At 46.5% G+C, this 13,151-nt stretch overlaps 1 protein-coding gene across 6 annotated transcripts in view; it reads right to left on the bottom strand.

The window, feature by feature from the left end:
* The window catches only part of TMEM39B (transmembrane protein 39B), a 480,936-nt gene that overhangs the window by 403,676 nt on the left and 64,109 nt on the right, over positions 1–13,151 (bottom strand). For all 6 annotated transcript variants that reach the window (XM_069223330.1, XM_069223325.1, XM_069223329.1 and 3 more), the window contains 2 exons: positions 11,773–11,946; positions 8,724–8,943 (listed from right to left, as the gene is read on the bottom strand). In XM_069223330.1, coding sequence (XP_069079431.1) covers positions 8,724–8,943; positions 11,773–11,900 — 348 coding nt within the window. In that variant the 5' untranslated portion in view covers positions 11,901–11,946. The remainder of the gene's footprint in view (positions 1–8,723; positions 8,944–11,772; positions 11,947–13,151) is intronic.

Genomic DNA, 13,151 nt, shown 5'->3' with positions numbered 1-13,151 from the left:
TGCAAGGGGTGATGAGAGGATGTTTACCTACCAGGATGTTGAGGTGAATTTCTGAGACAGTAGCATGGTGGATATCCAAATGTGGAATAATACACCACTTCCAAGGATGTGAGGGATGGTGGGAGCAGATTCCTGCAACTGGAGCGTGGGATGGCAAGATTAGACTCTGGTGAAGGAGTTCTCTGACAGCACCTTCTTTTAAAGCAGCGTTCAATTCCAATGTTTTGGATTGCGATTTATATAGCACTTACTACCTTGGTTGAGACGCTGAAATTCTTTTGGCAGTTAGAATGCTACGCTGGAACCCAAGGTTACTGGTTAATCCAGTGGCAACTGGTCAGCTATTTGTTGTTATTTGGATTTGTTTTGTGCCCTCAGGGAACCATTTCATGCATTTACTAGGGGTATGAGAGATGATGTAAACGGCTGGTGGGATAGCTGGATGGGCAAGCGGAGAGTAGCTATTGTTAAGTTGCAGGGATATGGTTTCAAAGGAGGTGGTTGTAATCTTGAAGGCAAGGTGTAGGCAATTTACAGGAATACAATAAAAGAGAGGCAGAGAGACAGGTGACTTCGAGTTGGCTACACCCAGAGAGAGTATGGAAGGCAGAGGATGAAGGTTAAGGATAGGGCCACTGGACGGAACGGAAGGAGCAGGAATAGTCGCTAGTTGTAAGTCAAGGTCCATTTTTCAAGCACATTTTAGGAATATACGGGAGGCTTTCTCAGACAGCATGCAAACTGAGGATGTAAAACTGTAGAAACAAACAACATTCTTTGCTTCTGGTATAACATTTATTGTAGCATTTGTATAGTGCTTACTACTCCCATTTGGGATGCTCAGGTGCCTATCCAGACAAGCACTATGATACATCAAGATATGTAAAATTATGTAGGCCAACGCCTAACCCGCCAAAAAAGAAAAACCAAAACCCAAAAACTTAAATAGAAACTTGCACAAATAACTTCCTGTTCTGCTTTTGCCTTGATCTTAGAAGATGTATGTAAGGGGATTGGGCTGATCTTTTTCTATCTTCAGCATTAGAGAGCAGTGCGGGCATCAGTTTGTAGACAGCAAGGACAAATTTTGTGTTGCCGCTAGTCTTGGTGAAAAAGATCATAAAGATTCTCTGATGGCTCACCTTGGGATTAACTTCTCTTTAAGAGCTTAAAATAGCAGGTGCAACTAGAGTACTTAACTTAATGGCATGGAAAAACTAGAGAAGTACAAAAAGCTGAGCTGGCTCCATTAGGATTCAAACTTGAAACATACGGGGCACAAACACACAAGCATCACCACTGAAAGGATAACTCCACGTTGCTGTATTTGTGGCATGTTAGGAAAAGGTACTTACTAGCGGTGTGTGGGACAGCAGGAGCAACTAATTCACAGGGATGTTATGATGGCAGGAGCTGGTACCCAAAAGGGATGCTATGATGGTAGGAGCAGGTAAATACCAGGGAGTTATGGGGCAGCAAGTACTTATCAGGTACGTGTGAGCTATCATGAGCAATTGCCTAGTAACAGCGATCTCAGACCAGGTATCTACAAAGGATGTACGGGAAGTAAGCCCACATACCTACAAGATATTTGTGAGTGGAGTGTGGCTAACAACAATGGATATGTGAAATGGTGGATGTGAAGACGGACTAAAGATGTAAGGGATGGAAAGAGTTGGTATCAACCAGTGATATGTAGTGAATAGGAAAGGCTATCTACCAGAGATGTTTGATGTCAGATATAGGTAACCGTGAGATATGCGAGAAATGGTAGAAGCAAAGGAGCTGAAGGCATAAGTGAGGAAGAGTCTGGCTAGGCTCTGCAGTTGCAGTTGGGGCCCATAACGCACGACACCCGGCACTACACAGTAGCTGGAAGCCGCTGTTGAAAGAAGGCCCTCAGGAGAAGGAACTACTCACCTGGTCAGCTAAAAGAAGGGGGGCCCCCTGAAGTGAATACTTGGAGGCACTGTGAGAGCAGATGCACCAGAGATGCAGATCCCGACCTGAGCAGAACTGCACTGTTGCTAAGGGACGATAGGATGTGAGAGATCTGGCTGTAGGGCTCCCCCCTGGGATTCAGCTGCATCCCTTAAGCAGAGCTGCTGTCTTAGCTGTACTAGCGAGAGTGGTGCGATGGAGAACCCCACAAGTTTTGCCACACTCAGGGACACAATTGAATTGAGTGGTGGCTAGCATTTCCAGAGGGTACTAGCGTAGCCAAGTCAACAGGAGCCTGGGCAGGCCCACGGACAGGATCAACATCTGGGGCACCTTGAGACGGCGGGCCTTCTACTGTTGCTGGTGGTGAACAAGAGGGGCCGAGCAGGGGAGTGGAGCTGAGGGGGCACTGGACTGAGTCTTGTTGCACACCCTACGAACTGTGGGACTGCGACAGCCTGCGGGCCCCCCAGATCTCTGGCCCTGCAGGTATCATGAGGAGACAAGCCCTCGACTTCAACCTCACAACCAAGGATTGGCAAATATGTCTAACATCCCCATCCCCGGCGGTGGAGGCTGGCACGGCTGGGGGAAGAGACCCAATGTGAGGAGGGGCCACAAAATTCTGTCATTCTAAATACGATCAAAGACCTCAAAGACACCCTGGAAGAAAAAATGGGTGAACTAAAAGTCAATCTTGCCCTAATTACAAGACTTGCAAAATATGACCCACAGGGTCACAGAAGTAGAAAGCAGGTTTTCTGAAAACTAAGAATACTGTTAAATCACATGAAAGTCACCTCATGGCCCTGCAGTGCTAAATGAATCAGATGGAGGCTCGCATGGATGATGCGGAGGGTAGGTTGAAGCGCAACAACATTCGCATTGTGGGCATCCCGGAGGGGACCTCACCCATCTCTCATCTCCAACTGGCTTAAGAGCTGGGTGTTGGTGGAGGATCTAACTGTTTTATTGGTGAACGAGCATACCACGCCTTGACAGCCAAACAACCAGTGGGGGCCCCTCCTAGACCTTTCATTGCTCGGGTCCTCAACTCTGCGGACTGTGATGCAGTCATTCAGGCGGCACAAACCAAAGGGATCTCTTTCTCGCCACTTGTCTCCCATGATGATTTTTCCGGACTACACCCAAAAGGTTCAACAACAGCGGCATTCATTCCAGGAGGCTAAGCAAAAACTCTGAGCCATGGGCATAAAGTATATGTTGCTGTTCCCGGACTACTTTAAAGTTATGCTTCAGGACAAAATATTGTTCTTTGACACCTCGGAAGCCACCTGGGACTGGATTGTGGAGCGACCTAATCTCTGCAGCAGGGTACCTTCGCGCCTGGAGATGGGAGGGGGCCTGGACCGGGAGGAGGGGAGACATGGGAGTGGGGGTGCGTGAGGCTCCCTATGTGGGTGGCGCTCAGCTGCTAAAAAGCATCTGTGTTGCTGAGGTACCGAGAGAGTCCTTGGGAGACCAGATACATCCACAGCAAAAGAGTGGAGAGAACACACTTACTTTGTTCGAACATTACCCTACACTAAGCTCTCTGCACATTCTTTAATGTCACCGTGGTCGCAATCAATCAAGGAATTTGTAGAGCGCACTACTCACCCGTGAGGGTCTCAAGGTGCGGGGGAGGGAGGTCGCAGAAAAACAGCACTAATACATGCTTAAATATGGCGTGAGCGAAAATACTAGCAGCTTGTTCATCTTCATCGCCCCAAATCTATCCTATTGCTTCACATTCTCAGTAAGTTCTTCCTTATTTAGTTGAGAGGTTAGGTTTTTGGGACTTAGGTAGGGTGCTAGTTCTTAAGGGGGGGACAGGGATATTTTGAATAGCCCACGTGGCTTCACCCCTAGAGATGTACAACAGGTACTTGCAGGTTGCGAAGTAGGGGGAGGGTTTGATCCAGGGGGAGGAAATGGGTGGGGAAGGGTTTTTGTGTTTGAGCCCACATTTAGATTCATGCATCACAGAGAGAAGATGACTTAATGAGGTGTTCACACCTCAGCCATTGACCACACACTACTGCGTCACCCAGACTGGACCACATGGGGAGGAATGTGATCTGAAGCCACAGCAAGAGCCGTTGTTCCTCTTGTGGAATGTAAATAAACTACTTGACAAAGTCAAGTATGGCGCAGTTCTCAGGGTGGCTCACCACTAGGGTGCCGAAATCCTTTTGCCCCAAGAGACACAGCTCTTGGGAAACACCTGCCCCTTTCTAGTGCATAGGGGTTATTGTTGTGTTTATAATTCGGGCTTTCACCAGGGGTCAAGGGCAGTGGCCATTTTGGAGCACAGGCAGGTCCCCAGGCCGGTAACGCACACATGGCATGACAGTTGGGCAGATATGTGGCGATCTCTGGAAAGTTGGGGGGTTATCCAGTCTTCAATGTCAGTGTCTATGACCCTCCTCCTTTGACCACTGCCTTTCTAAATGTACTGAGCGATCTCCTTCAGGACTCACCCAATGTGCCATGGTTTGTGGGCTGGGGAGACTTTAATAATGTCTGCATCCCTACAATGGATTGTTCCGGGCACGTCTGGAGTTGTTGGAGAAATCCCTACGCCCATGTCATCTTGCATAATGTACTCGTGGTGGATGTATGGAAGGCACACCACCCAATGGAAAAAGGTTACACTTTCTACTCTGGAGCCAATCGCTCCTTCTCCCATCTAGATTATCTCCTGATGCCTTGCCGAGAAGGGCCACAAGTTTGGAATATATGCTTGATTCTGATGGATCTTTCTGATCATTCTCCCTTGCAGATGGAGGTAGTGCGAGGCCCTATCCGGGCCGCAACAGGTTGGCGATTGAATGGGTGGTAGCTGCAGGGAGGAGGAATTCAGGGAGGCTTGTGTGCAGATGTGCAAGAGGTTCTCTGAGAAGAACCATGGATCAGTTTTCTCCCTTGGGATAATGTGGGAGGCTCAGAAGGCCACACTTTGCGGAGGCGATCAGTTTCTGTAAGATTCAGCGGAACCGTGCCCACTAGAGAGTAGAAGACCTTGAGACACGAGTTCTCACCCTAAAGGTGCTATATGGACACAATGAAGGAGCAGTTCCTCCGGGACTCCTTTCACGCCCAACTCATCCTAACTGGCCCCCGAGTGGTTCCCTGTTGTTATATATGTTCAACAAGGCCATAGAGTTAGCAAAGCAGCCCTGGGATTTACAGACAGCGGAGATTGTTGGAATCCCAAAGCCAGACCTTCCAGTAACCAAATGTGAAGAGTACACGTCAATATTACCTCAACACTGAGGTAACACTCTGGGCTAGAATGCTGCCCATGTGGCTAGCTGGTGAGTCCTCAGTTAATTCACCCCGATCAATCTGGATGCATGCTCCATCAGGCAAACAGGCATAACATTTAGAGGGACTACAATGCTCTGGAACTGAGTCAGAAACTGCTGTGTCCAACCATTACTGATGGTAGACTTTCAAAAAGTGTCTGACAGTCTATTGGGATTATCTCTTTGCGCTGGCCACAGGTATGGATTTGGCCCGCGCTTGATCAGCTATATTTGCCTGTTGCATGCCAGCCTGACTGCACATGTATGTGTGTGTGGGGAGGAAGACTGTCCAATTGGTTTACCATCCAGAGAGGGACTTGACAGGGCTGCCCTCTCTCCCCTAGATTGTTCGCGCCTGCCACTGAACCACTGGTGAATGCAAATAGGAAGAAAGTCATAGGAAAAACAGCGCTCACAGTGAATCATCACATCAAAAATAGAACAATATTTTAGCACGGTGCTCCTGGCAAGAGGATCTTCCTCCCTTCTCTAATGTTTCCGTTAGGAAACCAAACAGTGATAAACAGATGTCAGAGCACTCATGAATCAAAGCTCAATCCTTCATGTATGTTATTGTGTCAGAGCTTGACGTTAAGTTCAATATCATCAAAATATAAATCGGACCGGGATTCGTAAGCAAAAGACTCAGTTTAATCTTGAAATAAGTCGTCCATAAGGGCAACAAAAGCCGTCCTTGGAACCAATATCCATAATGCAACAACAGCCAACACGTGTTTCGTCCTATGAGAGAATTACTCTCAAAAACTTCATCAGGGCTTTCACAATAATTCAAAGAACTTGTATCTCCAAAACCATCAGACTTAATCTGAATATCCTTATTTTGCCGTACCAAACGTTTGCTGAACACTCAACTCCGTATCGTGTAAAGGCAACTATCAATATAGAAAATAGAATCCTCAGAAGACCGCGTTCAAATAATCATGCGGCGCTTCTGTATCCAGTGCATCATGTTGAGTAATTATTACGAATCCCGGTCCGATTTATCTTTTGATGATATTCAACTTAACATCAAACTCTGACACAATAACATACATGAAGGATTGAGCTTTGATTCATGAGTGCCCTGACATCTGTTTATCACTGAACCACTGGTGGCCTGAGTGCGAGTGGACGCTCTGTTCCATGGTTTTAAGTGGTCTGAGGGGATGAGCGATATGATAGCCCTATGTGCGGATGATGTGCTATTGTTTCTAGATAAGTCCAGGGAATCAGGACCTTGTGCCATGCAAATACTGCAAACGTTTGGGGCCTACTCAGGCCTCCGCATGAACAATGCCAAATCAGCCATCTACCCCATTGCCCCTTATCCCCGATCCATATGTTTCTGGGAGTGTTTATTACACTAGGCAGGGCCAATGCTTACGGGTCCAACCTACGGTTCCCAAATAAGGGATTGGCAAAGCATGCAAAATATTGGTCCATCATGATCCTGTCCCTGATGGGGCCTCAGCCATTTTTAAAATGGTGGCTCTGCCAAAACTCCTATATCAGATTCAGAACTTTCCATACTCAATTGGCCGTTCCTTCTTCGTTAAAGTTAATGCCTTGCTGCAGTCTCTGATGTGGGGCAGGGTGATCCAGTGGGTATCCCTAGGGAAGTGCTGCTGACCGACGTTTTAGCGGGGCTGGCCACCTCGGACATGCTTCTTTACTACTGGGAGGCTCACCTTCTCGCTCTGAATGGCTGGTGGTACCACGGATTTGACAATCCAGCATACGTCTCGAGGGGTAGATCATGGGATGTGTTAACCTATATTATTTACTTTATGGAGGTGCACTCCCTGCTCACCTACCCTCTGCTACAAAGGCAATGTTGCAAGCATAGAAAGAAGTGCTCAAGTCTATGGGATGGGCTGCTAAAATCACACTGGAGACCCCAGTTATGGCAAGGAACCTGAAGTCCTCAGGTGGCAGCTCTTAGCGGGTTCTCCACTTGGGAGATCATCAGTATTTCGGTACTGAGGGATGTCCTGCAAGAGGGGCTGTTGAAATCCTTTGTAGACACTACAATCAGAAAATGACTTCCACCACTCTCTTTTGTTCTGATATCTTCAACTCAAACACGCGTTTCAACCCTGTCTATAATCAAAGGGAGTTAGCCCCAAGTACTCCCACCATAGAGGCTAAACTGCTCCTAACATTAAAGAACATAAGCTGTCTGAGGTATATTGCATGCTCCTCTGGAATGTGCCCGACAACATGACTGGGGTGAGGGAGGCATGGGAGACTGAGTTAGGTCCATTAGATGAACTATCGATAGAGGCGGTGGCACACCGAGACTCTGTGATCATGTCTCAATTTCTACTGATACAGTTCACACTGTTACATCATATGTACCCAACTCACACACAGCTGTGAAAGAAGGTGCTAATCTCCTCAAGTAATTGCTTGAGCTGCAACAACCCGGAGGGGAACCTGATACACACTTTGACGGTGCCCTGCTATCACTGCCTTTTGTGACCATGTCTTGGGTACCTTGGACAGGGTACTGGGGTGGACTGTTCCTAGGGACTCCAAGTTAATCATGCTGCATATCACGGAGGGCACTGAAGGAAACAGATACCATAGGGCACTTCTATGGGTGGGTCTGGTGAAAGCAAAAAGAGACATAGCGCAAGAATGAAAATCAGAGTCAGCTCCGTTCATTGCTAAATGGCCAAAAGGCATGGATCACTGTATGGCCCTGAAGCGGCTGATCTACCAAGCGCGAGGATGCCTCCCCCTGACCCCCCCAAAAAAAAAAAAAAAAATCACAAAATTTGGCAAGGGTAGACCGATCTTAGAGGCATCACCCTGGATCCATGTCCAGTGCCACCATGGTCCCTATATGGGAATCCACAATCCTGTGGGTTGAACCCAGCTGATTGCCACAAGACTCTCACTCTCTGGTCCATGTGGATGGGAACAAGGGGAGATCATTCGAACTCTTGCAATGAAGCATGGTGTTATCTGTGATGTAATGCTTAATGTTGTTTGTATTACTCATAATGCATCTCATGTGGGAACGGTTGGGAAGTTATGAAAAACAATAAAAAGTTATCCCTCCAAAAAAGGGAATTGTCTTATACCAGACTTATCGTTGCTGTGTGGTTGGCGTGAGCCTGCCAGTGATTTGTGGGGTTGTGTGGAATTACCATGTCAGGAATGTGTGAAGTGGCAGGAGCTTGCATCTACCAGAAATGTGTGCTGGTTGATAACATGGTTAAAAGCAAGACAGGCCCAACATGGCTGCTGTAGGTAGTTACAATGGTTTTTAGGGATGTGGGATGGGTGGTGCAGGCATCCCAAAGGGTTGCTTGCAGTATTGTGGGGATGTACCCAACAAGCATGCAAGCTCTTTGGAGAAGGTACCAACAGCAATGTTTGCAATGTGGAAAGTATCCAGAAATGTGGGTAATGGTGAGTGGAGGTATCTGTCTGGGGTGCATGGGTGTTCAGTTTGGTACCTACCAGGGATGTGTGAGATGGAGGGTGTGAAGGTGGGTACCACCACACTGTCTTGTAGATATTGATGTAATGGACAAAAAGCGCAATAAGATGGCAGAAAAAGAGCTGTAGTTCGAACAAGAGGCTCCTCTCCACCGGTAGTTCAGGGATCTTACAGTGTCGCAGCGGCAGCACCGTCTGAGCAGCCAGAGGGGGACTGGAAAGGCCTGTACCGGATCCACTCCTACAGCATAAAGAAACACATACAGAATGTTTATAGGCTTAGATGGCAGGTTTTTACTCAAGCTAAGCACATATAAAAAAAATAAATGAAAAAAAAAGACCTGATCCATTAAAGCATCAACACCACATATCAGGCAGTCCCCAAGTCAAACACGTGGGTGTGGGTTCACAGAGACAGTGTTGCTCTCTTAGTTCAGGGTAGGGGTTTAGTGCAGCAATACGAGAGCTGGCAAAGCCAAATAACCAGGTGTAAAAAACGGGTTTATTAGCTGTGAAGGATAGGAGGCCTTCACAAGTAACAGGTCCACAATTGACACTTCACCGGGAACCAAGTCTGCCAGTGTAGCCCAGGATGCTAAACTTGTGTTTAGCCCCATGGGGTGGGGTCCCAGCACTGAAAGTTGGCTCGGGATTGGAGCCTCATACATGCTCATCTTCCCAGTTAAATATCAATGCGTCGACAGCCAGGCCCTGGTCCCACCCCAGAGGTAATTAAAGAAGATGCAACAGGAGCCCCACAAGCTCAGTTGTCCATTTTTCTTTGTTCGGCCAGGCAAAACTTTTAAACCTACACATCCCTGGCCCCACTTGGCCAATATACTTCATCTAGGGTTTGTTTTGTTCCTGGCTGCCAGGCCTAGCCACCAGGGGCATTTCCCTGGTCTCTAAAAGGAAACATTGTGGTGGGGAGCTGAATTTCCACGCTCCCTGCACAAGAACTGTCCTCCGCCTGACTCTTGGTGCTCCTCTCCTGCTGGAGGGACATCTTGTGCAGCCCCTCCACAACCATCCAGAAGAACACCATCCTTGCTGCTATCTCTAGACCCCAGAGCATCATGTCTTAATGAAGGGCACCTGAATGGAAGTGGAGTCCAGGTCCTCATCCCAATCCTCCAATTGGTCCTCAGTGGGTATTAAAGGGGTCACAGCCACTGACCCTGGAAAGACTAATCCTAGGCCTGGGGGCACCTGGAGTCAAAGTCATTAGTCCAGCCTTGCAGGCCATCAGGAGGCTTCTCCTACCAGCTGGACATCTTTTTGCTGTTGGTGCTCCCACATACAGGGTCTTCCCAAATGACTCATCCTTGTGCATTGTTTTTTAATGTGTGCTATAAGGTGTTTGGAGACTAGGTACCCCTGGCCAAAGCTAGCTTACCAAATCATATCTCCACCCCTGTCCCAACCCTCCAACACAGCACTCTGAGACAATCTAAGATTGCAACTTCAAATCTTTTCTGGTAAGGGCTGCTCTGAGAGCCTCAACTCCATCCCTAGCTGACACAGCTGCCTGAGTCCTTCCCACAAAAGCTTCAAAGATGAGCCCCTGCTGTGTTGGCTGCAGAGGTCTGGGCTCCCTTCATTTTTCCAATGGAGCTCACATCATCTTTGTTCCAATAGGACTGTGCTGCCCTAACCCAACAGCAGTGTGACAAACTAATAATCAGATGCAGATTTCCCCCACCCCTTCCTTTTCCAGGAAGCAGTCAATCACTGTTGGTTGCTCTTTTCTGCAGGGACTCCTTTGATCCAGGTAGGTTCTGGGGAGCAGAGCAACTAACTTAGCCCAGTAGGAGGGACAAACACCTGGAATCAGATTAGTAGGTGAGCCAGAGAAATGAGACAAACGCTGAAATCTTATAGGATGTGGATGTAGTATGTTGGGGTCACTAAATTCAAGGGTGGTGTGCATGTTTTACTCCAGTTTGTTACCTCTCTGGAACATGTAGGCCTAAGTGGAGTGAATGTCTACAGATAATATAGTGAAAACACCACCGATTTTCTACTAAGCATTACAGACCTACACTATGAATGTCCACTCGTATTATAAAGCCAGGTGATTACCAATTTGTGCAGAGTGCCTTCTGCAACAGGCTACCTGTGCGCTGATACTGAGCTACACACAATGGTACTCTCACACACAACCCGCACACAAGGGTGCTCACGTATGCATGTGTAACCAGATCAGTGCCTCTTACCTTACCTTCACAGAAGTCGCCTTATCTGACAAGGAGGACACTGGCCGCAAACACATTCATTTCAATTACCATGAATTTACCATGCACAAAACCCAGGTAGTAAGACATATGGTAAAAGTCTAAAAATCGGGTAGGCTGTTGCGAAAAATCCTGGACTAAATGGAAGGAACCCATTTACTACACCAGGCCATGGGGTATTGCTAGCAAAAACCCAATAACATGTAAGCTTCCTAAAAATGTATTTCCCCACTGGCTGGTAAAGAGCATTACACAAGAAATTATTTATTTAGGGATGTGTTTTTAAATATCATTTGGGGACTAGAGAAACAACTGCAAAATACACCATATAAAAGCAGTCGTGGTAAACCTGGGACTACCCCTTTTGGAAATTATGAAGATTGAAAGAGTAGGGTCAGAAAAGACCGCATGTGATCAACGTGTGGATGGCAACAGAATGAGGGAGAGCAATTGAGAGGTAATAAGAGAAAGATCTTGACAGAAAAAGAAAAAATTATTGAAGATTGTGATAGAAGAACTGAGAGAAAAGAACAAAGGAGAAAGTGTGATGATTGGAGGGACAGGTGAGGTCATATCTGTTAAGTTATGGAGAAGCACAAGCATGTAAATCAAGAACACAAAAATTAACACAAGATAGAATCATAGGTGTGTGGTGTTTCAGTCAACCCTACTGATCAAGAAGAATTGCTAAAAAGAGCATGTGCCAAAGAAGTTTGCAGCCAAGTGTGTAACTCACAATCAATCCCGGGGGGTTTGTGACCCATCAGAAGGGAAAACCCCACACTACTACTCAGAGGAAGGAAAGGGGGGTTTTATAGGGAAGGATCGTGCCCTACCTTGTACGAGACCGGACTCCGGTGACAGAGGATGTTGTAGAGTGTCCAGAGCCGCCTGCAGCTCCAGCTTCACAGAGAGGATTGCGGCAATAAGTGGTCCTGTTAGGCCCCCTGCGTCCACCTGCCATTACCAAGTAGGGTACAGGTTCCGGCCAGTTATGCCTTAATATTCACCTAGAGAGATAGTGAGTAGCTAATGAGAGAGTGCTCGGCACATTAAGCACATAGAGAACACATTAACACAGAAACAAGCCTGATGTCACAACAGGGCGATTCCAGTCTACAGTACTTCTGCAACTCTAAAAAAAGACAGGTAAACAGTGTTCCCTAGAAAACATGGCACATCTGAATTATTTCAGACGATGCAGAATGCAGTTGGTCGACCCGCACTACCCCGGGTCACTTGCTGGGAGAGGTTGTCATTTCTCATGTGCATGATTTAACATAAGAACAACTATTTTATGGACAAGATTACAAAGTAGGCAAAACACCTAAAAGAACGGTCCTTTCAATGGTACATGCTTTAATGAAACACTCAAGCAGAGAACTTCCTCTTCAAATTCCAAACTCCTCCCCTCCCCTCCCCTCCTGCTCCCTTCCCTAGTTAGTGGTCTATTAAAATCGTACTGGCGGGATAAACTGGAATTTTAACAATAAACAATTACCTGTCAAGTAATTTGTTGCTGTTACAATACAAAAATATCACCAAGAAGCCATAGTAAACAAAAACAAGAAATAGGTCTCAAAATATAAATAACTACTCCTCAACAAGCATTTTCAATGCAAAGGGTTTCGCATTTGTTCGAGTTAAAGCTATTAGCGTTGTAAAGCCAAAAAAAACTAAAAACGTTGCGCGATCGTGCTATGTAAAATGCGGCGCGATCGCGCTGTGTGGATAATAAACAGATAAAGTAGCCCTGACTCCAGGCTGAAAACATCGAGCCTCGTATGTTTTGGGTACTTTACCGGTGCTTTGTAGGTGAGCTAAACACCGAAATAGGCATGACCTAGGCATGCCTTTCACAAATGAAAGTAAGCGGATTTTAAAAGGCAAGCCCATGAAGCAATGTAAGTGACTGACGTCGCAAGGGCATAGTTAGAAGCCCAAAGAGATTACAGAATGGACGGAGCACTTTGAGCTCACCCATAAAATGGCATCAATATTTCATGTAATCTATTAATAACAGGCAAGTCTGACAAGCACCAAAAAACCACAAAATAAACCCTAATCACAAAACCAATGTTTTCAAATATCACTTAAATTCGTTAAACAACTAGATGCCGACTCAACTCCAAACCCTTTAAGGTACTGAATTTGAACTATCAGACTTTGAAAAACAGCCACTGTATATTCATATAAGTATATCATTGTCCCCTTT

Source organism: Pleurodeles waltl, chromosome 3_1, assembly GCF_031143425.1.
Source record: "Pleurodeles waltl isolate 20211129_DDA chromosome 3_1, aPleWal1.hap1.20221129, whole genome shotgun sequence".
Taxonomy (NCBI): domain Eukaryota; kingdom Metazoa; phylum Chordata; class Amphibia; order Caudata; family Salamandridae; genus Pleurodeles; species Pleurodeles waltl.
Note: the sequence above shows the minus strand (reverse complement) of the source record. Positions and strands in the feature narration are given on the sequence as shown.